The sequence below is a fragment of the Ammospiza nelsoni genome, chromosome 5, assembly GCF_027579445.1.
Source record: "Ammospiza nelsoni isolate bAmmNel1 chromosome 5, bAmmNel1.pri, whole genome shotgun sequence".
Lineage (NCBI taxonomy): Eukaryota > Metazoa > Chordata > Aves > Passeriformes > Passerellidae > Ammospiza > Ammospiza nelsoni.
In genome coordinates, this window is record NC_080637.1 from 51,523,743 (window position 1) to 51,549,848 (window position 26,106).

A 26,106-nucleotide genomic window follows, 5' to 3' on the forward strand; every position below is an offset into this window, starting at 1 on the left:
AAAGTTATATGAATTCTTGTTTTGTAACTCGCTTTCTTCCCAGATTCAGTCAGTTTAGTAGGAATATATGGGCCCTGGTAGGCCTCACACTGCTACTGTTTCACTCCGTGTGAGAAACAACAAGATAAAAACTTTAAACATTCCTTGAATTACATTTTATTTTCTTCTTGTTTAATAGAATGACGTCAGTCTTCCTTTGATGTATTTGGCTTTTTTTGCTTGCTTCCAGGAAACTAGCTGTTTGTTTCATTTATCCTGTTTACCATTACATTTCTAGTTCTGACTGGTATAAGTGCCTTTAAATAGCATTCTGCCCATGGTTGCAGTTTACCATGCACTTCACTGAACCGTGAATAAAACACCTCCAGAGGAAGTCGAGAGGATTCCTGCTCCTTTTGTTAGTGGAGATGCATCCTCTAGATAGGTATTTTGCCACTATTGTGCTGAATCGAACAAGTGGACATATTTGCAGAATTAATGCAGTCTGCCTGTGTAATGAGTACCCTGTGGCATTTGTAAAACTGCAGGGGAAGGGAATCCAAGCTCTTTGCTCACCAGCTGTGTACCGTGTGGCATTCCAAGATGTGCCCTCATTGACATTCAGAGACCAGGAGTATGTAAGGATACAGCAAAATCTTGGCTGAATAGGGAGTGGATTTTGGTGGTTTTGGGGTTGTTTGTTACTTTTAAAATGGTAAGAGTTCATATTAATGCAGAGGAGCTTGTGGTTTCAGGATACTATAAGTTTTATGTCCCTCACTGATTTCCACTTGGGAGACCCAAATCTCCAAATTCTTGTATAGGACTATAGGGTCTATAAGTGCTTCGTATTTATTTTAAAAATTAGTTGTGTAGTCAGTTATGAAAGAAATTGCATCTGTTGGTGTTTGAATTTATGTAAGTAAACCTTTATTAACTAAAAACTTCTGTGGAAGCTGTGTGGATTTTCAAGTTTGCAGTTAACTGTAGGTTAAGATAAGAATGTGACTAGGTTTTGATAATGGTGCCTTAAAGATTGTAAGTTTGCGTGTGCATTTATTTCTACTTTAAATTGATTAGGTACTTTGAGTTGAGGCACTCTTGTTCTGGGCCTAGTTTCCACTCAGTGGAAAGCCCCTTATTACATAAAATGAATTAGAAATCTTGTTTTCATTTTATAATTTTCTCAGATTTCATCAGTTGAACCAGAAATACAAACAATTCTGTTAGTACAATGGGGTTTAAAAACAATTTAAGTACTGGTGATCATCATCACTTTCTCAGGTCACCAAATCATTTTAGGATGCCAGTGGCATGGAGGAGACATGACCAGTCTCCCCTTATCCTAGTTCATTGGTTTCATGCCTTGAAGTCTGCAATACTGAACTAAAGAGATCAATTAGTCCATACACTGAACTGATATATTTAAACTTGCATTTCAGGCTGAAGTTTATGGTTGCGTAGTATAAGCTCATCTACTGCTTCTGTGGGAGTGCTTTTCCTGCAGTGCTCAGTTCACTCTGTAGGGAGCTGGATCTAGGTGCTAAATTAGCAGGGAGAGGAATGAGCTTGTCTTCAGTCAGTTCAGCCTGTTAAACTCATGGACCATGCAGTGAGGTCCAGGATCAGTTGAAGGGAGGAGGAGCAGCACACGCTGGGGATGGCTGGGGCTGTGAAGCCCCTGTCCTGAGCTGGCTGGAGCTGCTCTGAAGCCCCAGCCTCTCGCTGCCCAGCAGTGCAAGCTGGGCTCCAGCTCCTCACTGCTGGCCTCTGCCCCCTCTGCTGTTTTGCAGCAGGGATTGGCAGTGGAGCAGCTCAAGCTGGATTGTGGAAATGATAGAGCTTAAAAATAGCCCTGCAGGTTTTTTTGAAGATACACTTGCTTTTTTTTTCAGTCAGGTTAATTTCTGCATCTGACTCACCAGATTGCACAGGTACACGGATAGGTTCTAGATGTGTACGTACCTTAATGCAAAGCATAGCAGGGGCTGGGAGGAGCTGGAAGAGCTCCTGGAATGGTGGCAGCTTGGTTTCCACAGATGTTTTCACCAACATGAAGGGTGCATTTGTGTGCGTTACTTCAATAACTTGTTTCTGGGTTTTGTGCTGTGTTGCTGTTGGTGCGTTCAGTCCTGCTCATCTCAGGTGGATTATAGCTGAAACCCTCCTACTCTTTCCAAATGCCTTGGAAACAGGTAGCCTAAACTGCTGCCTTTTTGGCAAATTTTTCAGGCTTCTAAAAGTTTAATATTGAAATAAGGGGAAAAAAAAGAAAAACCTTGGTTAGAAACAAGCACAGCAGCAGATAACAGCAAGGCTGGTTGTTGGCTGCATGTTCCAGTGGTACAAGGCAAAGACGCTGCTGCTGAGGTGACTGGTCTAAACTCCATGACAAACGAAGGGTTAACAATGCATGGATTTCAAGGGGCTCTGTTTAGTTTTCTTTGGTTTTATTTCTTTTTTATTTTACTTTATTTTATTTTTGTTGTTGTTTTTTGTTTAATTTCTGTGTTCTGGCCACACCCAGGAGAACCGTCTGGTTTTGATTTCTCCCTTTACGGTTACATGGTAAATTTTCTTTCTCATTCTTCAGAGATGGAAACGTTCAAATACTATATATATATACATTTATTATTTTTTTCACTGCTCATCATGTTGCTTGTTATTTATTGCAGAATCTGAGGCCAGACTAAAAGGGTGACAGTTACTCGGTCTCTTCAGGCCCTTTCAATAAACCTTTGGGTAAAAAGGGATTAGTCTGGTACTGCAAATTTCTCACCACTCCTAAAGATATTTATTGGAATTTAGTGTTCGCTGGGTTAAACTTAACTTATCTTCTGCATGGGAGAAGTTAAACTTATTTTCTGCATGGGATAAGTTTGTGGCAGTTTCTGGTGGGGAGGAATTGTTGAAAATTTCAGCCTTGTTATCATAACATTATTAAACTCAAACTATGTGTATAATCTAAATTTTAGAAAACCTAAGTATTGTTTTCATCTAGGATCTTCCCTTCCTCTGGCTCCATACCTATTACTATGGAGCAATCCAGTACCTGCTATAAAGCCAAGCTGGTAAATATTGGATACCTGCCCCATCTTTTTTTCTCTTGCTTTGTTTCTTTTTTTTTCTTTCAAGGTCAAGACAACCTTGCTGAGGGAAAACTGAAAAGTGTTTGTTGCATATGTATTTAGTTACAAATTAATCCCTATTCTTTACAGGTCATCTGTGAGAAGGAATAAAAAATATATGTATGTTATTTTTTCTCTCCCACTTCAAAAATGTGTGTATATATATCTAATTGCTAGTTTTTAAACCTAGAAATAACAAAAATGTCAAGTGTGGCTCACCTGTTTTTCTTGATGAAAATTTGAATGTCTAAGAGATGCATTAATATGACAAACCAAGAGGATACAAATACTAACTGCCATAGTCAACTATGTAAAGTAATAATTCAGCATTGACACTAAATGGTGCTCAACAAAGAGTTGTACAAGCTAAGGGCTGATCTGTCAATAAAATATGCTTAATTAGTTATGTTGTTCTGAATCAGATTAATTCTGGTTTAATTCACATTGTTAATTATATTCATACAGTCTGCATGTGGATCATATGCTACCTTGAGTTAACTTAATAAAAATACTGAAAATTCCTACTCAATTTAAAGGTATTTAATGATAATGTAGTTTTAAAAAATCCCATACAGACTTTACTAATTGCAAACATATGTGAATTAAAATAGTCTTAGTTTGGTTCTAGCCCGCACAGATTAATGTCTAAAGAATTACTTTCCATCTGCACTCCAGCTTTCAGTTCACATCATCACTGAAGACATAAATTTCATTTGTTCTCCACAGGCTTGTCTAGAACAAACAGAAATTTTAATGCAAAAAGAGAAGAGGGAAGTAGAGATTCCTGTTGCAGTCTTTACCTCCCCTCCTCCCCCAGCCTTTAAAGGATGTTTTTTCTCCATTATACAGAACCAGAGGGAAAGGTGTTGCTCTTTTTCTCAGGCTTACCTTTCTCTGTAGGGGCTCTTTAAAGCAGCTACAGTACCATATTCCTTTATAATCAGCTGTGCTACTACACCCCCCGCACCCACTCAGTTCTCTGCAACATATTTGAGAGTTATATGCAGTTGGGCTGTTTTATTAGCCCCTGTGTCTTGTAGCTCTGATTTTAATTCATTTAAACAGGGAACTTCTATGCTGTTCTGAAACAGGCAGAACAGTTTGTTATTTTTATAGCTCTTTATTTATAGCTGGAGAAATTAAATTATCTGAAGCTTTAGATTATTGGGTTGGAGCCCAAAGAAGCGATTTTGTTGATCTCAGCATTGCAGTACTGGCTAAGATCCTTTATTATTGCTGTTCAGGGGGGAGGGAAAAAAGTAAACCTTCCCCCTCAAAAAAACAACAGCCACCACCCTGCATTTTACAAATTTGTGGCAGTTTTGTGCTGGAAACCTAGTTGTGGATGATAAAGGCCTGCTTGTCACTTAAACAGCTTGGGCTGTTCAGATTACTATTGTAAAGACCTTTAAAAAGCACTTGAAGAATAATAGCTTGCTTGTGTCTTATTGCTAACAATGCTTAGAAATCAAGATGCTATCTGTTTTTTGGGCTGTCCAGTCCAAATACTTACTGATTCCAAGGTGCATGAAGGAGGTTGCCTGGCTAGCATGCTCCTCTTCCCTGCCAAGCATAGCTGTACATCACTCTCATCACCTCACTCTTCAGTTAACATTGGGAGGGAGTTTCCATTGCATCAAATATAAGCTTTGTTGTTCTGCTCCTGAGGGTACTGGAGCCAGTGGAAATTACTCTCTGTACATTAAAGCAGTATTTGCTTTATACCAAGCCACAGGAGCCAGTTGTTGCTGTTGTTAAAATGTCCTGAAAGCAGAATGCAACAATGCTTTTTGTTTGGGTCCACTCTCTCTAATGGCATGAAGAGTATCTCATCACAGTTGTCCATATTAAGACGCCATTTGCTCCTAGTTAAAATCCTAATTCATTTTGTCATGTTGGCTCTCTCTTAATGTCAGTGCAGTCAGCTCTGTGGAAGGAAGCATAGTCTCTTACCCTGCCCTGTTATACCACTGCATGAGCTGGCAGCAGGATGAGAGTGTGTAGGACAGGCATGTGTTCCTTGTGCCTTCATGGATGTGGTAAACCTGAATTTATCTAACTAAAGTGACATTTTGGCAGTCCTTGAACCTTTGTGGTTGCTCCAAGCAGGGCAAGTCGATTTTTCTGGAAATTTTGTATTCTAACCAGGCAGAGATCTGTTGCTATCCACAGTGCAGAGGTTGTCATCTCAGAACACAGCTGAGTAAGATGGGTAGCAGGGGGTCAGCAGTGTCATACAAAACCTGCCTTGACCAATGAATCAGTATTTAGGTGTTTAGATTTACAGTCCAGTCCACCACAGTACTCAGAGATAAGAATATTCTGGAACTACAGTATGTGATACTCTAAATCTTCACATTAAAAATGCTTACTTTATGGTGCCTCCTGGAAGCCTTGCTTACTTTCAGGGCTCCATGTATCATTGGGGAAGTTACAGGCTTAGGAGTAAGCATGAGCTGTGCCCTGAAGAGCTTACAAGGGATGCTTTACAAAGAGCCCTTCCTTTCAACAGTGTTCTAAGGTAGGTAATTATTACTGTCTCCATTCTACAGGTAGGAAAAGTAAGGCTCAGCGTTTGATTTGCCCAAAGCTTTGCAGAATTCCTGGTACCAGGCATGAACTCCAGTTGCTCAAACTCTCATAGCAGTTTGTCAAGGGAACAAAGTGCTGTTCAGTGTTGATGCCTTGTACTGTGCCTGGGGTGGACGGGGGTCCTACAAAATTTGTGTGTTCATTAAGAGGGGAGAGAAGCCCTACTTGGGCTTACCCAGCTTGCCTATGTCAGAGCAGGGTTTAGTGTTTTTAAACAAAAAAACAAACCAAACCAAAATGAAAAATTGTCTCGAGTAACTTTGTACTTCTTTTTTGGTCTGGCCTCAATTGCTTTTATGTTTTCTTTTTTTTTTAATTACTCTTATTATTCTTATTATGATTACAGTTCCTTTTTTATTGATTTTAATTTCTTTCATTTATGAAACATGCATGAACCAACAATGTGACTCTAGGAGGTTATTGCTGAGTTGTGCTGATGTCGATTTCATACTGTGATATTTTTTCTCTATTTACCTAGAGATCAGTATTTCAATATATAACGATGTGCATGTTTTCCCCCCTTCTCCCGCTGCATGCAGGGATTCGGGTTCGTAACTTTCGAGAATAGTGCTGATGCAGACAGGGCCAGGGAGAAATTACACGGCACCGTGGTAGAGGGCCGTAAAATCGAGGTGCATGTCTTCAGTAATTCAATTTCTTCTTTATATTTATTCTTTTGATTTCTTTTTGTGTCTTGCCTCACTTATTTCACATTTGGATCCCAGTCTCGTGTGTGCGTGTGTGTTTGTCTGTGTCCTTCACCTCCCTGCACTGAAATGTATAGAAGTTTACACCCTTTACAGAATATTTTTTATTGTTGTTTTGGGTATTTTTTTCTTTTTCTTTCTTCTTTTATTAAGTTTTATTCCCACCCACTCCAAGTTTTTGCCCTTCTGCTGTCTTGATTTTTCCTTTGCTTCAGTTTGCAAGGCTCCGATTTCCTGTTACCTGGCCTGAACAAAACTAACTGAAAGAGTACTGTCCAACTTCTAACTGTGTCCAAAAAAGAAAGCAGGGGGCCAGCCAGTATCCTCTCTTTCCTCTGAGGCCAGTTCTCCTCCATGCAAGTGTGAGATGATGCCTGTGGGAGGGGTGGGGACACGTGGGGCAGCAGCCCCAAGTGGGCTGTGCTATGTACACTGCTGGTTTCTTGATCAGCCCATGGTCAAGAAAAGGTTTGGTGAAAGCTAATCCTAAAAGCCTGCTAGCTCTCGCCGCCAGGGAGGGAAGGGTTAATGTTGGCTGGCCATCATGGCCATATGTTGGGCCTGTCTGGTGTTGACCAGTTTGGTGTTCCACTGTGTTGAAGGCTAACTGGCATCATCCCTCTCTCCTCCTTTCTTTAAAAAAAACAAACACAAACCAAAAAGTACAAATATTGAAACAAAAAAGCCGCCGTTTTTGAGTAAGATGTCTGCATATTTTGCCTTTTTTTTTTTTTTTCTGTTTTGTTTTGTTTTGTTTTTTATTTCCCTTTCCGATGGTTTAGCGTTTAGGGCCCTTCACTTGACTCACTCTTTCCATGGTAACTATACACAATGCTGGCGATGGTACGAGTTGGCGGTAAGTGAAACAACAGTGCTAGAGAAGAAGCTTTTCCTTTTCTTTTTTTAAAATTTTTCTTAAAATTACAAAAAAAATTAAGAAAGAAAAAATCCATCTGCCATCTCACATTAACACTACGAAATGTGATTTGACTTGTTGTCCCCACCCACCTCCTTCCCCTTCTCCCCCTTTTATTTTCAATGCTGTTGAGTAATGCCGCCTGGACTTTGGATGTACATATTGTTTTGTAGCAGTCTGAGCTGTTTGATTACTGACTTCATGGTGATTTCCCCTTGCACATCTTACTCAGAGTTACTGAACTCCAGTTTGGCTGGTTTTTATTAATGCACCCATATCCTCTTCTCTCTCTCCTGCCCCTTCTTTCTGCTGCTCTTTCTATCTGAGACCTGTTTGTAGCTGTTATTGTTTTTCTCTCTTTTTCTTTCTGCCCCCTCCCCAGTTTATTTCTTTACTAAGTTAAATGCAGCTGTTGGTCTCTTTGCTGACTGGTGGTTTCTGATTGGTTCTGGCAATTTTTCCTTTAAGTGCTTGTGTTGCACTTTGCTGTAGCAGCTGATTTCAGGCACTCGCTCCATCTAATGATTGTCTGTGAGACCCTATCCCCTCACTCCTCCCCTCCCCACCCTCTGAATCAATTGTGGTGTGTTTTTTTTTTCTTTCTTTTTTTATCTGTGTGTGTTTAACTGCATGCTCTCAGTCTCATCATTGTTGTTTCCCATTCTTTCTATTTTAAATGTGTAATGTTTCTATTGTTTTGGGTCTGAAACAAGAGTAAAATGTAGCTCTGGACTCCTCACCCTGTGTACCCCCACCATCCATACATCTCAAGGGCCTGAGGCAGCTTCTATTTTTGTATCCATTTTTTTTCTTCTTCACCCTGGCCTCCGTTCCCATTGGGCATGTGTTTTGATAAGTTATTGATGATTCATAAAGACTTCACCCTCCTTGCAAGAGCTTTGAGGCTGACACGGGGCTGCAGTAACTTGGCTTCCAAACTAGTCCATCTTTTCTTTATCAGCACCATCTCTGCGGTAACACCCCACTTGCTTGAGCAGTCAAACCGCTTGGAACTGTGCAGAGCTCTGTAAAGAGGGTGGAGGGCACAGTAAGCCCAAAAATGATCCAGGTCTGCTGCTATGTACTCTTTTTGTCCCATGAGATTTGTGACAAGGAAAAATTATCTGGAAAAAGATCTGAAAATGGTGGGTGTAAATCAGCGAATGTAGATCATTTAAAGAGTTGGTGATGTTCCAGAGATTTCCTCAAGCCTTGGGAGTTCAAATCTAATGCTGAGGGACTCCAGGCTACCTTTTTCTACTCAAGTGTTCTGCCAGTGACCTGCTGGGCCCCAGTTCCAGCAGTGAGCTTGAGAAACGAGTCAGCTTGTGCATCACCTGGTTCAGTTCCCCTGCCCTGGGCTGCAGAAATTATTCCTGCCTCTCTAAGAGAACCTGGACAAAGCATCTAGGGTTGTGCCCTTTTGATCACTGAGTTGTAAATAATCCCGTGCCTAGGGATGGCAGGGTGGTGGAGAATCTGCACTTTACTCTTGTTGGCCTTTTGTTTAATACATAATTTTAAAATGCCACGTTTAGCTGTAACTTTTATAATTAAATGGCAACTGTTAAAAGTAATTTAAAGATTGCATTAATGTAAAATTAGCTGTTTAATTTTATTTTGCTCAGAGAAGTATAGTGTGTATGTGTGTGTGTGTGGTATCTGAGAGTTTTTCACCATATTCCCTAACGTTCTGTGCTTCCTTCCCTCTCCTCCCCCTCCCCTTTCATACTTTTAGGTTAACAATGCCACTGCGAGAGTGATGACCAATAAGAAGATGGTCACACCTTATGCAAATGGTAAGGGAGACAGTTTGCACTAGTGATGAGCTGAAACGTTTGAAGAAAGACAAAAGGCAAAAGTCATGACCTCTCCTCAGGACCAAAAGGAACCAAGAAAACCTCACAAACTCTAATTTGTATCATTATACCATTCAGTATAACCCAAAAGTGTTTGTGGAGAATACCATTTTCCAGTTGGAGAAGTGGGGACAGAAAGAAGTAGGGACCTGCCCCATGTGGCTAAGATCGGTGAAAGTGTCAAGGGCCAATGGGTTGCCTGCCCTACTACTGCAAGCTGACTCTATATGGTGGGATGTACAGTACTCCTGTGTCTCTCTCCCTCACATACATACCTAAATATGAATGCAGAAACATAACTTAAGATGCTTAATCTAAGTCATTAATTTAATAACTTAAGATAGCTCAGTTTAGGTTCTATCTGTAAAAGTACAGCTGTCCTCAAGCAACCAGCAAAACAGAGCCTTTGCACTGCTTGTTTGCTTGCTTTTTGTTTCAGACTGCCTGTATTCAGTGAATTTTCCAGTCAGCCTAAACAGAGGAAGACCAAGTTGTTTGGGTAGCGAGGAATCCTGTTTGATTGGGATATCTTGGTGGTTCTCTGTGAAGTCATTTTACTTCACAGGCATATATAGCATAAAAAGTGATTCTCCCAGCAGAATGCTGCTTTGATAAAGATTTTGAATCTGAGTCTTCCTCCTGAAACGGGCAGCAAAGTTCTTTTCAGTGTGAAAATGTTCCCAAACAGTTTCTTCAAGGCAGGAAGCTGCATACAAGTAGTAGCTGGTGTGACAATCTGTTTTGATTACAAAGTAAGACTCCAAACTCAGAAGATAAAAATTCTTTATGTTGCTGAGCTGCTGACTTACTGAGTGGTCCCTTGCAAGTAAATCTTACCTTGGGTACAGAGATGGGGAAACATAGCCAAGCAAAAGGTTTGGGACTGTGGGTCTCACAGTACCTGGAAGGAACTAGGAGATTTTGTAGCAAAAGGCAAGGCATCCATGGTACATTGTCCTGAAAACAAGAGCAGAAAATGTCATGTATGTGACTGTTTGGTAATGAAACTTGGCTTACTTGTGAAAGTGATAGTGTACAAGAATATTTTGCTTTTGCAGCCAGCAGTTTAAAGCCAGCTTTAAAGCTATGCAAAGAAATTTAGTATTAGACCAGGCTTAAGTAGTATTGGCAAGTATGGTTGTACAACTGTTATTAAATTTAAGAGTTAATAGTCCTCTTGTTGCCACTACTGGAGTATTTTGCCATCAAGGTGACCAGTGCAGCAGCAGTATGCTTGTACTTGCAGAGGGAGCCTGCACTGCATCTGTCATTGACACTCTGCCAGCAGGTGAAGGTGTGGTGGTGATGCAGTTCTCAGAGTTTTTCATATAGCTTCTAGAGTGGTTAGAGGTGTTAAAAGTTCAACAAGTGCACCAGAGCTCCAAGACAGAGGAACTGTATAGATTTATTTAAATAAAAATGCCTCTGTGATTGCTGGCTGAACAGCTGAGATCTTTCGTGAGAGGAATGCTTTGTGGAAGCCAACCCAGATCACATTGTTAGCTTTATATTTCTTTTCTCCCCCATTAGAGAGATGGAGGGGGAAAAGACAGGTTTCTAGATGTGACTGGACATATGTACCAACTCATACCCGTACTTCTTTAAGCTCTATGCTCTTGTAGGTTTTAACTTGATGATTTGCAGTTCTTGCCAATTATCCAGATTATATTGAAATAATTTCTCTGTGAAGGCTTCACCTGAAAAGCAGCATAAAGGAGAGAAATACTGAAATAACAGTGAGGAGAAAGTGTGAGATGAACAGAATGATTTTTTTTAAATGAACTATAGTTGCGTAATACAGTTAATTAGGAAATTCAGACACTGTTGCTTTTTAGCAGATCTCTAGCAGATGAGAGAAGGGTGCTTTGAGAATTGAAGGCTATAATTTGACTTGCCTGAGATGACAGTCTGGGCCAGTGGCTTTAGGGAGCGCTTGTATCTGCAGTGTTCCCAGTGAAAGTAGGGAGGAGCTGGCACCAAGGCTTCCACAGGGAATGCCAGGGTGCACGGTGGTCGTGGCAAATACGCATATAAGGTAGTTGGCATTCCCACAGCAGTGCCTCTGCCTGCTGCAGGTCAGCTGATGTTTTGCTGTTCCCTCCGATACAGTGACCTGCACCTAGAGCTTGATGTTAGGAGAGGGCAGTTGGCCTCCATCTACACCAAGGGGGATTGAGGCGAAGCAGAAATTGGAAAGAGCTGTGCATGTGAAGCTGGGGCGCATGCAAGAGACCATTCCCCCTACCCATGCTGCCCGTTCCTTCTCTTGGTGTAGATTTTGGCATTCACTGCAGTCTTTGTTGTTTCAGGTTGGAAGTTGAGTCCTGTGGTTGGAGCGGTGTACGGCCCTGAGTTATATGCAGGTAGAGCTTAAGTAGACACTTCCACTTCTGCCATTTAACTGCAGTGGTGTTTGTTTATGTTCTTAATCTGCTGTTTCTTTATAACCTTTTTACTGTTTTGTTTTTGTTTTTTATTCTTTTTTTAAATTAAATTAGCATCCAGCTTTCAAGCAGATGTCTCGCTGGGCAATGATGCTGCAGTGCCCCTGTCAGGAAGGGGGGGTATTAACACTTACATTCCTTTAATCAGTAAGTAGCCCCCAATGGCCCCTGTACTGTTACTGTGCTTGAGTTAATGATGACCTGTTACCCTTCTTCTCTCCAGTCTGTATAATATATACTTGAAAGGATGGGTCACACTGGGAATGAGTTTACCTTGAGCCAAAGTATAGTGTGCAGTTGCTGTAACTTGTTCACCTGCAGTGTCTTGCTGTACTGCTGGATGGGTCCTTCTGAACGACAAGGAGGCTGCAGAACAAGGGGAGGGTGTGTGAGGAACGGGCCATTCCCTTGCTCCCTTCCTTTTATTGAAATGGAAGAAACCTAACAGACAAATCCCTAAAGTACATATTATACAAGCTGCTGAACCACGGGTCTGCAGGGCCCCGAGTGGCATGCACCTGGATGCATGCTGGGTTGGGATTGTGCCCTGGGACTCGTTCCCTCTCAGTATCTGTTTATGATGTGTTTGCAGATGCCTCTGAGGTTTTACAAAGTTTCATCACAAGCCAGTTTACTCCAGTTTAAAACATAATAATAGAGGCATTGCTATATGTGGTGCCAGTTATTGGTCACACTTGTTAAATGAAGGTGGGCTCTCAGTAAACTGGCACTTTATGGGAAATTGCTGCTGCTGTTATATGGGCTATCTTGTCTTTCAGGCTTTAAAATGAACATACAGAGGATTGGGTGGCAAAGAGTGGGAGGGGAAAGGAGGGAAGAGACTGATGTAAGTTGGTTGACTTTAAGGGCCTCTTGACAAATTATTTTAAAGAGCCTCTGCAGTTTTGGAAGAACTGCGTGCTGTATTGATAGTAACTCCCCATGCTTCTCAGACTCTAACCAGACTGCATGCCAGTATCGAAAGGTGGGGGGATTTGAGCCCTGTTTGGGGTGGGTAAGGCATGCCAAAACATTAACCTCTTGCATGCCAAACCTTTCTGCAACCCTTCTCCCCCCAAAGGCCGTGGTGTAGCAGGAAGTATGTATGGGATGCTTGCTGGGTTATAAGCATGTCCTTCTGCAGGATTGATGCCAAATGTCCCACCGCTGTGGAGCTGTTGTGTCACTTTGTTTGAAGCAGGTGGTTGCTCTCTGGAGTGGAGATTGTATCCTTTTCACCTTCCACCTTGTCTATCTTCACAGTTCCAGGCTTCCCCTATCCAACTGCAGCCACCACAGCGGCCGCGTTTCGGGGCGCCCATCTGAGGGGCCGAGGAAGGACAGTGTACGGGGCAGTGCGGGCAGTTCCTCCCACGGCCATCCCTGCCTACCCAGGGTAAGCACTGTCACAGGAGCAGAGTGCTCTGCACAGCTGTGTCAAAGAGCTAATCAGTTAACAAAAACCCTAAAATTGTCTGGATGGTGAGAGTCAAGATCTTGCTAGTGCCAGAGCATTCTGCACATGATGGCATCCAGTGGGGGCAAATCTAAATTTTTCTGTCTTAAGTTCTTGACCAAAACAATTTTCAGTACTTGCAACAGCTTAAAGTGCTGATGGGTTCCTTCTCATAATTTCTCAATTTGTCTGTATACGGTATTTGTCATCCATTGACCCAATATGTTATAGTGCTGCTGAGAAGGACATAAAGAGAAGATCTAAAATTCCTGAAAAACTTCTGCTCTTTGTACTCCATTTGTGTTTCCATATTCAGAATGAGGAATATTATCCATTAATTCATGCCTCACCATCTGGCACTAGGACACAGAAGAGCCAGTTACCCACAATGGATTTGCTTTCTTTGTTGGAGACGGTTTAAAAAGGTTTAAAACAAAGATTAATCAAGTCCATTAATTTAAAGCTGGGAGCATTTGGGATGTAGAGAGAATGATAATGCAATGAAGCAATGGCAAATGTGTGGCCTTAGCATTCTTTGCCCTCAAATTTTCACTAGTAATGCAGTGCAAAAAAAGCTGTTACAAAGGAGTATTCTGCTGTTTAAAAGTAGAGGGAACTAGACCTGTATGTGAGTTTTGATTTGGGCTTTTGTTGGTTTGTTTAAATGTGGTGGAATGACAGATAAATCAGCAAATCCCTTCCAAACTGTCTTTTTTTTTGTTTGTTTGTTTTGTTTCTGATTTTGAGGATGCTTTAATCATATTGTCTTGAGTTCTACTTGCCATATTTTCCAGGCAATGTTCTCAGAAAGAACAGGAGTAGAAATGAATCCTCCAGCACAGAGATGTGGACTGACCCTTCTTTTCCTTTACACTAGGCCCAAAGGGGAAGAAAAAAACCCATAAATCTTTTATTAAGAAGGAAAGTGGAATCCATACACATCAGTGCAGGGAGTTGGCCTGATCTATACTGGATAAGGTCACAATACCTTCTGCAGCAGATTAAGTGATGAGAGCTACTGTGAACCTTTTAGAGTCTAGTCTGATTTTTAAAGTGGAGCTCCAGGAAGCAAGCTGCAGTGCTCGAGTACCTGTCCAGCTTTGCTCTTTGGCAATTTTGGCAATGTTTGTATTTAATTCACCAGAAGACTTTAAATGAAACCTCTCATGTAAATATTGGTCTTCTGAACATTGTGTTTCTTCTGGGTTTTCAAATCCACTTTTTTGCCACCGCTCCTAGTTTACATTCTCTCTCCTCTAACCATAGCTTCTGACCTGCAACTTGTCTGTCTATTGCTCTAAAAATGGCCCAGTCCAATTTTACTGGGGAGTGCTCCACAGTGAAACAAAGCAGCAAAGCTAAGTGCTACCATCTAGCAGAACATGAAGTATTTGCACCAGGGAGGGGGAATGTGCTTTTCATCCCTGGGAGGAGTAACAGCTAGAGCATTCCTAGCCAGAGGCTGTCATGAGTGGGGCACTGAGAAGGCCTTGTCTTTGATGTAAATCCAGCCTGAGTCCCATGTAAAAGGTTTATTTTCATTTGAAATATGGGCCAGGCTCCAATGATTAGCCCTTCCAAATACTGTCTCATGTCTGTCTTTACTGGTATTACCCTGAATTTTTCTGACCCTGCTGACTGATCCCATGTCTTCATGGGCAGCATACTACCTAGTAAACATTTACAGGGCACCAGTAAGCAAGGCAGATTCACAGAGTCCCAGAACTGTCCCTAGTCCCAAGCAATGGGATGTAATTACCTACTACTGGCGTTTTTTGTCATCATAGTGTGTCTCTGCAAGATACTTTGTAGAACAAATTGGATTCCTAGTGGAATAATACAAAATGTGCTGTACAATTCCATGTTGCAGTAACTTGTAGGACAGCCAGCACTCTGTGTGGGCACTGTTGACCTCCATGGGGTCAGGGACAGGCACACGTTCCTGACATCTTGCCCTCCATCCATTGCTTTCTTCCTGGCCAGTGGAAAGATGACACCATAAGATCAGTCAGCAACATCAATGACCAAGACATAGTGAGTAATGTCGAAGAAAACAGTAAAGTAAGCTGTAGGTTAACTCAAACCTGATAGAAGGAATTGGTATTCCCAAACCTCAGTGGTGTTTAAGTTACAAAACTTAATGGTATCACTGCATTTGAGAGCTTAGCAGAATTTAAAAAATACAGAATGTAGATTAATAAAAGCTCATTGGTATTGCCATACTGGATCAGACCTGAGCACCATCCCAGCTAGAGTAAGTTTTGGCAGTGTCAAATGCTAAGCCAGAGGAAGGTGCAAGAAATCATAGCTCTTAATAGTTTTAATATTTATTTCAGGAACTCAAGATTTGCTAATGCCTATGTGGAATACCCATACGTATGCATGGCCATGTTGTTTATCCAGAGAAGGATTTTGATACCTCAGAAAGCAACTGCTTAGACTATTGTAGGTGATTTAGATTGTCACCTAAACCTCACTTTGAACACTAATGCAACCTTCAGTTTTCAACTGAGGTGCCACTTGGTAGAAATAAGGAGACATTATAACCTCTGATATAAAGCACAAGTAAAAACTCTACTGGAATATTGCCCTGATTTGTAGCAGCCATGCTTTTTAAATGAGAATGCTAACAAATAACATTTCAGACCAAAAGCTGAAAGAATCCAGACAGTCTGAAAAAAACTCAGCTACTGTAAAACTCTCAAAGTTACGTAAGCTTGATAAATTTTATTTCTCAAACTATAGGTTAGTCATTGACTTGTGCATGGTATTAAGTACCTGTATGAGGAATAGACTTGCCATAGTAAAGAGTAATTTTGTCTTGGAGTGTAAATATATATGAAATTCACTGATTTGAAACCATAATAGATAGAAGACTAGATACAGGGCAGCAGTCAGCTTTGAGGATTTGAAGTGGTTTTTTTCGCTCCTTTTCCAACACAACAGTCAGCTGTTGGTACACCTAAATGATATGCTGGCTACTCTACAAAACCAGCCTGTTTCTTTTTCCCTTGGATGTGTTTTAGCACAGCTAGTAGGCTTTTCACAGATTGCACCAAGATTTGACTGGCTGCCAGGCTGTTTTATACTTCTGGTCAAGCTACATAACCAGAATGTGGTTCTCAGATTAAGGAATTCTCTTGTTTTGCTAGCATTAAGAATCACAAGTATGGATATTCTGCCATATAAATAAACCTTGCCGAATTTCAGCCCTGGAAGCTGATGTCAGTCAAATCCTAACTAAAGCAGAGATGGAGGATTCATGTGTGTTTGGGTGTTTCAATCCAGGAAGTCTTACTCTTACCTGTTATTAGTGTTCCTTGCAGTTTTCTCTGGAGAGCTGATGCTAGCATCTCTTGCTGATAGAAATAGTGGCCTGATCCAATGTGGTAATGCTGATGTTCATCCAACTGACTGTGTTTGGAATAACTGTTAAAACTGCTAACCTGTTCATAAACCAAGTCACTTCCTCTGTCGTGCGTTTGCCTTTCCTGCAGGAGCAGGTGGAGTATCACTGCTAAAACACTCCTGGTCCTAGATAGAGAACCCAGCAATGTAAGTCACTGCCCCAGGAGCCAAACTCTTTGTTATGTGGTTGTAAAAATTTAGCTTCAACAAACATGATCTTATGGCCTGCTTCTCCCTGCTGAAGTGGCTCCCCTCTTCCTCTAACAAGGGTCTCTATCTTCATACCTGCTCCCAGCGCTCTTGGAGATTACAGTAACTGTGTCCATTGGGAATGGAGTGTACTTTTCCTGGGGAAGGCAGCAAGACTAAATTATTCAAGCAGTAGCTAACACTGCAAGATTTTTTTTAATTTTTTTAATTTTTTTAGTAATAGCATGCAGAATTTTGGCAAGATCTGCTGGGCTTTTTTGTGTGTGTGTGCCTTACAATAGGTGGGTGTCTGAGGGTTGCAGGCTTTTGGCAGCATTTCACATTCCATCTGATGAGTAAAAAATGGTAGTCAAAAGAATAGCTAGTGTTCCATACCTTCTTTTTTCTTAATGCTATGGGTAAGTCATGCACATCAGATCCATGAGCATCACAGAGGGTGGGGTTAATGCTTTTTAAAGCCTTGAGCGAGTTTGTGTGGAGCTCTTCAGGGGACAAAGCTGGAGGAAATTCCTCAGTATGTGAAGCACACGCTGAACTCAAATGGGTGGGGGGCATCCCCTCTCTTCCTTCCTCATCCTTCCCCAACCCCTGTCCCCAGAGTGAGCTGTGTAGTCTTATGCCTAGTGAATGCTCTGGTAAGAGCAGCTATTTGGGAACCCCAGGCTCTGTTTAACAGTTTTTGTGCTTGAAGTTCTGAGAGAAACAAAACTATGGCTTAAAGCAGAAAAAGCACCATCCCATGGAAACCCTTCCAGTTGCTCCTCTCTGCTAAGGAATAAGTAATTACTACCAGGGACTCCCACTGCACCTTTCAATTTTCGGATCTTGGACCAGTCACCTAACCTTTTTAGCTCATTATCTCTGCTTGTGAAAGCAATGCATTGTGGGTATTTTTGGTTTTTTCTTTTCAATTACATTTCTCTGTGTTTACTTTGATCAGAATTGGTTGACTTGTTTTCCTGAGGTGTTGCATCGGTTCTTTAAGATGCTGAATAATAATACTTTGCATGCTTGTGTGATCAGCCAAATCTTATCGCATGTCTAATGTGCAGGGTAAAAGCAGGTGATGTATGGATGTCAGAAATAAAACTCATGCAGCCCTGTGAAGCCTGAAAAATGTAATCAGGCACAAGTCTCTGAACCACACTTCCTGACATAGGCGACTGCAGCCCCTGTGGGATGCCTTCTGTGAAGGGCTCCTCAATATCACAAGCCCACTTCATGAAGCCAATGTTTCCATGTGTTTTAGGGGGTAACTAAAATCATTCCAGGAGAATAACCAGAGTGGAGGCTTCCACACCCTTGTGTCTCTCTTCAGGACGTCAGATCTTTTTGAGTCGATATTTGCTGTACAAGATGGTGGTTCCCCTCCGTCTCTCCTTTGCATACTGTCTCCCCCTCTGCCCACCCCCTGCCCCTTTGCATGCCATGGAAGACTTGGAGCCGTGCGTGCGCACACATGTTCTCTTGCTGATTTGCTCCTGCCAAAAGCCCAGGTTGTGGATTCATACATCACCTGCCTGTGTAAAACGCATGTGCATGCTGCCGTCCTCAATAACCGGAATGTGTTTTCTGTTCTTTTGTTTTTTGTTTGTTTTTTTTCTTTTGTTTTGTTTTTTTTTTTTTTTTTCTTTTTTGTTTTGTTTTTGTGTGGATTTTCTGCAGTGTGGTTTACCAGGACGGATTTTACGGTGCTGACCTCTATGTAAGTACACACACCGGAGCCTTCTTTGTCCCCAACCCCTGACAAGCCAGCCTTTTTTTGTTTTCTTTTCTTTTTCTTTTGGTTTGTTCGTTTGGTTTGGTTTTTTAAATATCATTTACTTTAATTTTCTTCTTCCTTGTGGATATATATATTTATATATTTAGGAATGCAAGCATGCTTCTCTGTCACTGCGCTTGCCCCTGGGTGCAAGACCTAAGCCTTTGGGTTTCCTGATCATTGCCAGGGTCAGTTTATTTGGTGTCCTGTCCCCCACATTCACACTGGTACTAATCAACCTGAGAGATGATTAGCAAATTAAAATTTCTCTCAACACTTCTCTCATTTACATAATTTGGATGTAAAAATAACAGGACTGGTTTAGCCTCAGACCTTCCCTTTCCTTCTCCCCCTCTTCCCTCCCCTTTCTCTTCCCTCTTGGGGCCCTTTTGAGTTTGATTTGTGTAGTCCACACTACACTGAACAAGTTGTATGTTTAAAACTGTTCATGTGCCACTGGGATGTGGAGATTATCCCTTTGGGGAAGACACTGGGACTGATTAAAAATGGAGGCTGAGATGCTGGAGTGAAAACTGACATCTCATTTTGCTGGTAGGAATGGCACCTAAATAGGCTAGATTCTCTCTCCTCTTCAGGGAATTGTAAAGTACAAATATGTGGAGATGTTCGGTTACAAGAGTCAGCAGCCTCCTCCTGTTGGGGAATTAGCTATTATACCATGGGAGACTTTGTCCTGTCATTGTCTTTGTCCTGCCCAGTCAGTCTGTATTGCAAATCTCCAGGGAGTCTGTGTGTTCATAGGTGGGTTGTGGATGGAGGTATTTGAACTGGCCAGCGAGAAAAGTGCTTTCCTCTCCAAGGGAGAGCTGTTGCAGAGCAGGAATATGATAGGAACTTGCCTTTCAAAGCCAAAATATTCAGTTGCCACTGCAACTCATAGCCTGCCCGGCTTTATCAGAGTTCCCAATTGTGGCATTGTAGGTCATAGCTCCCTGGAGCTGGGAAGTTTTGTATAGTTTGGGTTATGACACAATTGTCAGCACAAATTTCACAGTCCTGCTCCTTTGAAGGTGCTATTCCTGCCATTTATAAAGAGGACCCTGGGGTTAGACTTAGGATAATGGATGGAACTAGCTTTTGGATTTTGTTGGCTTATATGGAGGAGGAAGTTCTGGACAGGTGCTTTTTCCAGCCCAGGTAGAGTTGGAAGATGTGCTCTCTGAGATAGAAAGAACTGCGTGCATTTCTTCACTCTTCTGTATACTGTGGTGTGTGCAGTTCTTTTAAGATTGATCTGCCTAGTCAAGTGTTTCTTTATAAAGCTGTGTCAAGGACTATGGAAGGTTCTGTGTTTTCCTGCCTCACTCCTAAAGCACTGCCTTTACAGACACTGACTTTGGTATGGCACGTAACCAAGAAAATGAGTGGTGCTTAGTGCCTCTTCCCACAGAGTGTGGCATATAAAAAGCTGCCATGTTGAAAGGGAAGTCTGGCCAGGGTTACTCCCTATTTTTGAGAAAGCTTCTTCAGAGCTTTTGTTGGGGAGGAGAGGTTTATATAACATGTAAGGACAGAAACTTCAGCAGTGAAGAACTCCTGTAAGCACTTGGTGCTGCAGGGCAGTACCACCATGTAACACAAAGCCAAGCCCCCAGGTCAGGTTAGAACCATTAGGTGGATTTCTGATGACTTTGCTGTTGGTGGCAGTGGTGTCACTATCAGAAAGCAGGATGATGGAAGAGAGGACTACATCAAAGTAGATGGTGATGCTTTTATCTGTTTTATTGCTAGCCAGAGCCCTCCAATGGAGCTCAGGAAAAAGTTACCATTATCCAAACTTGAAGTTGCCCTTCCAAACAGTTTGCTTGGCACAGGTGGAATGACTTCAATGTCTCTGTGTCTCACTGATTTGTTGTGCTTTTCACTGCAGAGCTTCTATCCCTCTGGTTGCTGTGATAGGTTTACACAGATTCTGGAAGGTATGGCAGAGGATATTTCAGTTAGGACTAGGGGAAAGTTAAATCGAGGTTCTCTTAAGATTTCTGAGTCCATAGGGTTGTGGAAAGGAGCTGAGCTGGCAGGGAGTGGTTAATGGTAGGAGAGATGAAAGGGAAGTGTCCCAAGTTTGGGCTGCTTTTTCTGCATAATGCTATGCACCGATTTCTCATTTTCCTCCTCCTCCTTTTCCTCACTCCTTTTTTCTTTCCTGGGGCAACCATCCTGCTAGCCATTTCTTCTGTGAAGAAGGCATTCCATCTGTTGTTGGATGCGTCCCACTCTGGCAAGACACCTGAATTGATAAAACAAGCTGCCCCAGGATGCAGAGGGCTTCATTTCGGATCATAAGAAAGGTTATCTTTCTTCTACAATGGGGTCAATCTGGGTGGCGGGGGGGGAACCCAAACAAACCCACCTGTGCCAAGACTGCTCCTGCCTGTGAAAAGCGTGCTTGCATCCACTGGAAAGAAAAGGCTGGTGAGCCCCGCTGCGGGCTGTTTGTATGATTGTTTCTTTCCACAGCTGTGTTTTTTTGAACTGCTCTTCCTGTGTTCTGTTATAGAATAGTCTTACAGGAACCAATCATTAGCGCTAAAATACCTCAGGTAGGAGTGCCAGTGTGACCTGCCAACCAATCAGATTGTGGATTGCAGTGGAAAAAACTGAATTATACTAACCATTCCAGCACCACATTAGAGATGGGAACAGAGGCTTTTTTAGAGCAGCGCAGACTCACGTGTGAGCCAAGCCCCCGCTGCAGCAGGGTGGCGTGTGTCCAGATTTCATACCAAGTGGTATTTCACTCAAAATAAAAAAAAAAACAACCAAAAACCAACGAAAAACTAAAAATCAACAAAACTTTAATTCAGTGGAAAGGTTAACAAGGTCATGCTTGTCCCATTACCATGTAGAAGCACCTGCTGCAATGGACACTGTTGTCCTGTCACCTCTTCTAATTCATTCATGCTCATTCCTGGTGCACATATGCCACCCTCCTAATACAGAAATACCAGAAGCGGTTCTAGCCCTTTCTGCTTCTTAACTTCTGTCGTATGGAAGTATGGGGGTGGAGAAAACATCTGAGAGATGGCAAATAAAAACCCTAAAATTGGGCTTGCTGCTTAAACCTAGCAAGCAGTAAATGTACCTAAGTGGTACCATGAGTTCCATATCTCTCTGGGGTTATGGACACACTTGTGTCCTAGGGGCAGAAAGGCTCTTTGGAGTAAAGAGGGCAGTGGCATACTTTGTGTGCCCTTCTAAGGCAGGAAGGGAAAAAGAAAAGGGACATTTATACCACACTTGCATAGTAAGCTCTAGTTTTGGATTTCTTCTTGCTCATGTTGGATTGATCACCTGATATGGACTTAAAGAGTGGTGGAGAAGATGTACTTGAGCTGAACTGCATAAAATGCTAATTTGTTTTCATTAACATACTCAGTAATTGGAATGCTACTTTAGTTGGGATTGCAGCTTCCCATAGATGTTGTTTTCCCATGTTTGTCTTATTTCAGAAAATATAAGACAATACTGAAAAGCTGCCATCTAATGTTAAAGAAGGAATTTAAAGTAAAATACTGCTTTGTTGATGAGCCAAGGACAGTAACATCACAGAAGAGTAATTTTAAATTGAGCTTTTGTTCATACCTAACAAAAACAGCTGTTGGACAGCTCAGGTCTGTAGGCAGAAACACTTCATGGGGAAAGGGATCCAGCATAGCCCCAGCAAGACTGGAATACCAGATAGACAGAGAAAGAGAACTTGAATCAGGATAAGCAACATATAGGCTGGTGTTCATTTCTCTCACATGGCCCCCAGACAATCCAAAAGCCTGTACCAAAATGGGCCAATCTTAATTTGCACGGTCCTTTTGGTTGTTTCTGATGCCCAGTGACAATGCACAAGCCTTCTTGCTAGTTCCCATTCCCTTATGGAGGCAGTAATGAAAGTGTCCCATTGATAGAAACTTCTCAGACGTAACAGCTGCACAAGAAGCTCAGCCACACTTACTTCCTTTGAGATGAGACTGAGGTTTTTAAAAACAGAATCTGTATGGGTAACCTGTCCCTGTGGAATCAAATAGGCGGAGTGGGAGTTTGCATGGCTGTCCTGAGTTTCAGGCACTATGCCACTCATTGGTTTCTTCTGTTGCAGTTTGGCTGTGGCACTGAAGGAATGTGTTGAAGCTGGCAAGGGCCTTTTTTTCTTTTTTTTTTCTTTTTTTTTTCTTTTTTTTTTTTTTTAATAATTCTTTCTTTCATTTGGAAATACATTTTTCCCTCTTTGTTGCTGTGGTTGCAGATGCTCTATGCTGTTATATTTTTTATTTACTGGAGTACCTGAAGTGGGTGGCACCAGAAATCACTACGGGTCCTAGGACCTTGCAGATGAGCTCTGCATATCAGTTACAAGTTTTGTGTGAAAAGGAATAGCAGGAGAGAATATCTGGTGTGTTGGACAAGCTGAACAGGCTTGAGATGCATTTATTGAATTATATAGGTGGATCCTGGGTTGTGGACAACAGGAGCATCAGTTGGATAAGGCAACCAGTACAGTGTCTGCTCTGTACGGTCCCAGAGCTTGGTGAAAGGGTTCATGTAAAAACAAATTATAGTTGCAACAGTTCTTCCTCTTTCCTTCACCCTATTTTGGTGTATTTGGACCTGCTGGTCACGCTAAATACATCCCGTCTCAGAAATCTCCCAGCTGTCCACACTCATTGCTCCAATGACAGGAATGCACCATGGCCATTATGATCCCCATTTTTGGTTTTATTTGAAGTACACATAAGTAGACTTTGCAGATTGCTTTGAAGTGAGCAGGTCTGCCTGTATGTGTGTACCTCTATCCGGAGATTTTTTTTCCTTTTTTAAATAACCAGTAGCTTCAATTTTGCATCAGTGCATGGTTAAAAAGCAATACACGTCAGCTATTTCTTAACTTCATTTCTCCAATGAATTATTTCTCCTGTTTTTTTTTTGTTTTGTTTTGTTTTTTTTTGTTTGTTGTGCAGTTGACTGAAGAAATGTTAACATCCCGCTCTAAATCTCTCAGTGGAGTCTCTGTTCCCTTCTCTGATATAACAGATGGGTTATTGCTTGTTATAATTATTAACATTGTGGTGTGGGACAGGGCTGGGGTGGGAGCCATTCTGGGGGGCTCGGGGGGCTGTGGGAGTCCTTGAGGTTGGAATGTTAACTCCAGTGGTGACTGACTGTTTCCATAATAGCAGGTTGTTGTGGCTGCACGCTCTAGTACTTGAGGCTGTGTACTTCACTGAGCTTGTGGTAGAGCCTAGGGCGAACTGCTGTCCCAAGAGAATGCTGGGATGGATAGAACTAGCCAATATGAGTCTGAACGTGGTGACTTTGCTGGTTGTTCTAGCTCCAGATGTCAGCATGCTTAGTTTTTAATTTTGATTAATAAATGTTACTCTGTTCCCCCTCCCACACCTGATTCCAACCCTTCTTTCTTCTTCTTTTTTTTTTTTTTTTTTTTGTTTCTTTTTTTTTTGGTTTGGTTTGTTTTTGTTCTGTTTCATTTTCCTTTATGAGAGACATGAATTAAAAGACAATTATATGATAAGCCTTTTTGGTTTCAAACTGCATCTTGCTATCATGTTCAGAGTATGTGCCAGGCACATTTGAAGCAACTTCTGGTCTGAAATGTGACTGGCAAGTGAGGAAGTGTGGGGCAGAATGGGAATCAAGGGTGCCTGCTAAGGCCAGCTGCCCTTTGGAAGGTAGTGCCTGGAGAAAATTCCTCCTACACTGTGCCCAAGTGACACCCCAAGGGTTCAGGAAGCATATAGCCTAAGGGGAATACTGCAATGGCATTGATACAAAGTTTTGGCTTAATTTGGTGAGGTTAATGAAGGTTGTATTTGGATTAAGGCTGCACCTCATTCCCCTGGCCTCTGTCATGTTTTACATGGTGGTACAATGATAGCATGGCCAAACCAAGCTAAACATCCCCAGCCATCAGTCCACAATGCAGGATTTGAAACAGCCAGGTGAGATTAAAAGGGCTAAACTGTAACATGGCATCTTTTCCAGGCCATGTGGTGATGGTTCACAGGTGTTGCTTTTTACATCTGTGTTGCTTTTTCTCCTGTTAACTAAAAGATTGAAGAGGCTGCAACTCCCTTTTCTCTGGAGTAGGAAAGGATCTGCAAACATGCTTTGGACAGCACGTCAGCCTTCACAGGGCTAATGCAGGCCACATGAAAGAAACCAATATTAATTTAAAATCACTACTTCTAATTTAAAAGCTACCCAGGTTCAGATTGAGCAAAGACACAGTTCTGTAGTGGAGCTGATCTTGTACCCTTAGTTAGTTACACGTATGCAAAAGATATATAGGGAAGAAGTGGTAGAGGTATGTTGAGCTTATTCTGGAGGTGAAGAGCATAACTCTGCCTTCTGGTCCTTCAAACCCTGAAATGTCAATTGGAAGAAAAAAAAAAATAAAAGCCAAAAGCAATCTGGAATTTTCTGATGTTTTTTATGGCTCATTGTGTTTCTAGAAAGTCAAAACTATGGTTCATTTACCAGGCCTTCCCCCCAGGTTAAAAAAAGTGTTCAGAAATACAATAAAGATCCAACCAGGGCTTCAGAGCCCTATTTGCTGCCTGCTATGCCACCTTTGTCCCTGATCTGAAAGGTGCCTGGCCTTGGTCTTCCAGTACTGCAGGCCTTGCTCTGCCCCAAGAGCTCCTTGTGGGAGTTTCAGGAGGAGACTCACGGCTCTTCTCTGAGTCAGAATTCACATTTTGACAACACAGCTGTTAAGTACATTTTTAGTAACTACCTCAGATCACCTTTGCTACAGGTGTGTAGCATGGGCAGAAATACAGCAGCAGAACAGGCTGTTCTGGCATAATTCTCTTGACCTGTTTCTTTCTTGTATGGAGAGGAGGGGAGAACAGTCTGGCTGGCCTCAATATTAGTTTGCTTGTTGACAGCCCTGAAACCAACGAGACTGTCTTCTCTGACCATCTTTTCCTGATTACTTTTCACCTTCTCTGACTACTGCTACTTTTGCTCATGTGGATCCAATTAAATTCTAGCCCTTTGGGTTTTCCTGGCTGTAAAAGAGAGAGGGTTAAAAAACAAAGTAGGAATTTCTCTGAATGGTTCCCTTTCTAAAATACTTTATAGAAAGTGTCCACCTCTGATTTCCCCTGCTTAAGAGGAAGGGGTCATAAAAAGTACCTTGCATGCAAGATTCCGAGACTTTCCTAGTTTCCATTTCCTCCATGCCAAATTGCATTTTCTCTAGGGTTGTAACAATGCTCAGTCTTCCTTTAGTCTATTCCTTTTGCTAAAGAGGATAATGGAAGGGCCTCCCTGGTCCCTCTAAGGAAAGGAATATACATGAGTTAATGGGTGATGCTTGTGATAGACATGACATGGGAGCTGATGCAGTTTGAAACACTTCCTTTCCTTGTGACGTGTGTGCCTTTTTTTTAATATTTTTTTTAATGCTCTCTATGGGTGGACAGGTATCTGTAAAGTCAGTTCTCTTCTCTCCTGCAGGGTGGATATGCAGCCTACAGATATGCACAGCCTGCTACTGCAACAGCAGCCACGGCCGCTGCAGCCGCTGCAGCAGCTTACAGCGATGGGTATGTAAGGGAGAGGTGTCCATGGGGGCTAGCTTGCTGTGCTCAGGGATTCAAGGAGC

At 42.0% G+C, this 26,106-nt stretch overlaps 1 protein-coding gene across 10 annotated transcripts in view; it reads left to right on the plus strand.

Annotated features, from left to right (window-relative positions):
* Positions 1-26,106, plus strand: part of RBFOX2 (RNA binding fox-1 homolog 2) — a 170,707-nt gene that overhangs the window by 136,204 nt on the left and 8,397 nt on the right. For 2 of the 10 annotated variants that reach the window (XM_059472215.1, XM_059472220.1), the window contains 7 exons: positions 6,239-6,331; positions 9,061-9,121; positions 11,491-11,544; positions 11,680-11,772; positions 12,889-13,021; positions 20,983-21,025; positions 25,959-26,047. In XM_059472215.1, coding sequence (XP_059328198.1) covers positions 6,239-6,331; positions 9,061-9,121; positions 11,491-11,544; positions 11,680-11,772; positions 12,889-13,021; positions 20,983-21,025; positions 25,959-26,047 — 566 coding nt within the window. Of the gene's footprint in view, positions 1-6,238; positions 6,332-9,060; positions 9,122-11,490; positions 11,545-11,679; positions 11,773-12,888; positions 13,022-16,578; positions 16,637-18,364; positions 18,405-20,649; positions 20,774-20,982; positions 21,026-25,958; positions 26,048-26,106 lie in introns of those variants that run through there. The other 8 variants (XR_009418488.1, XR_009418486.1, XR_009418490.1 and 5 more) reach the window with 8 other exon arrangements.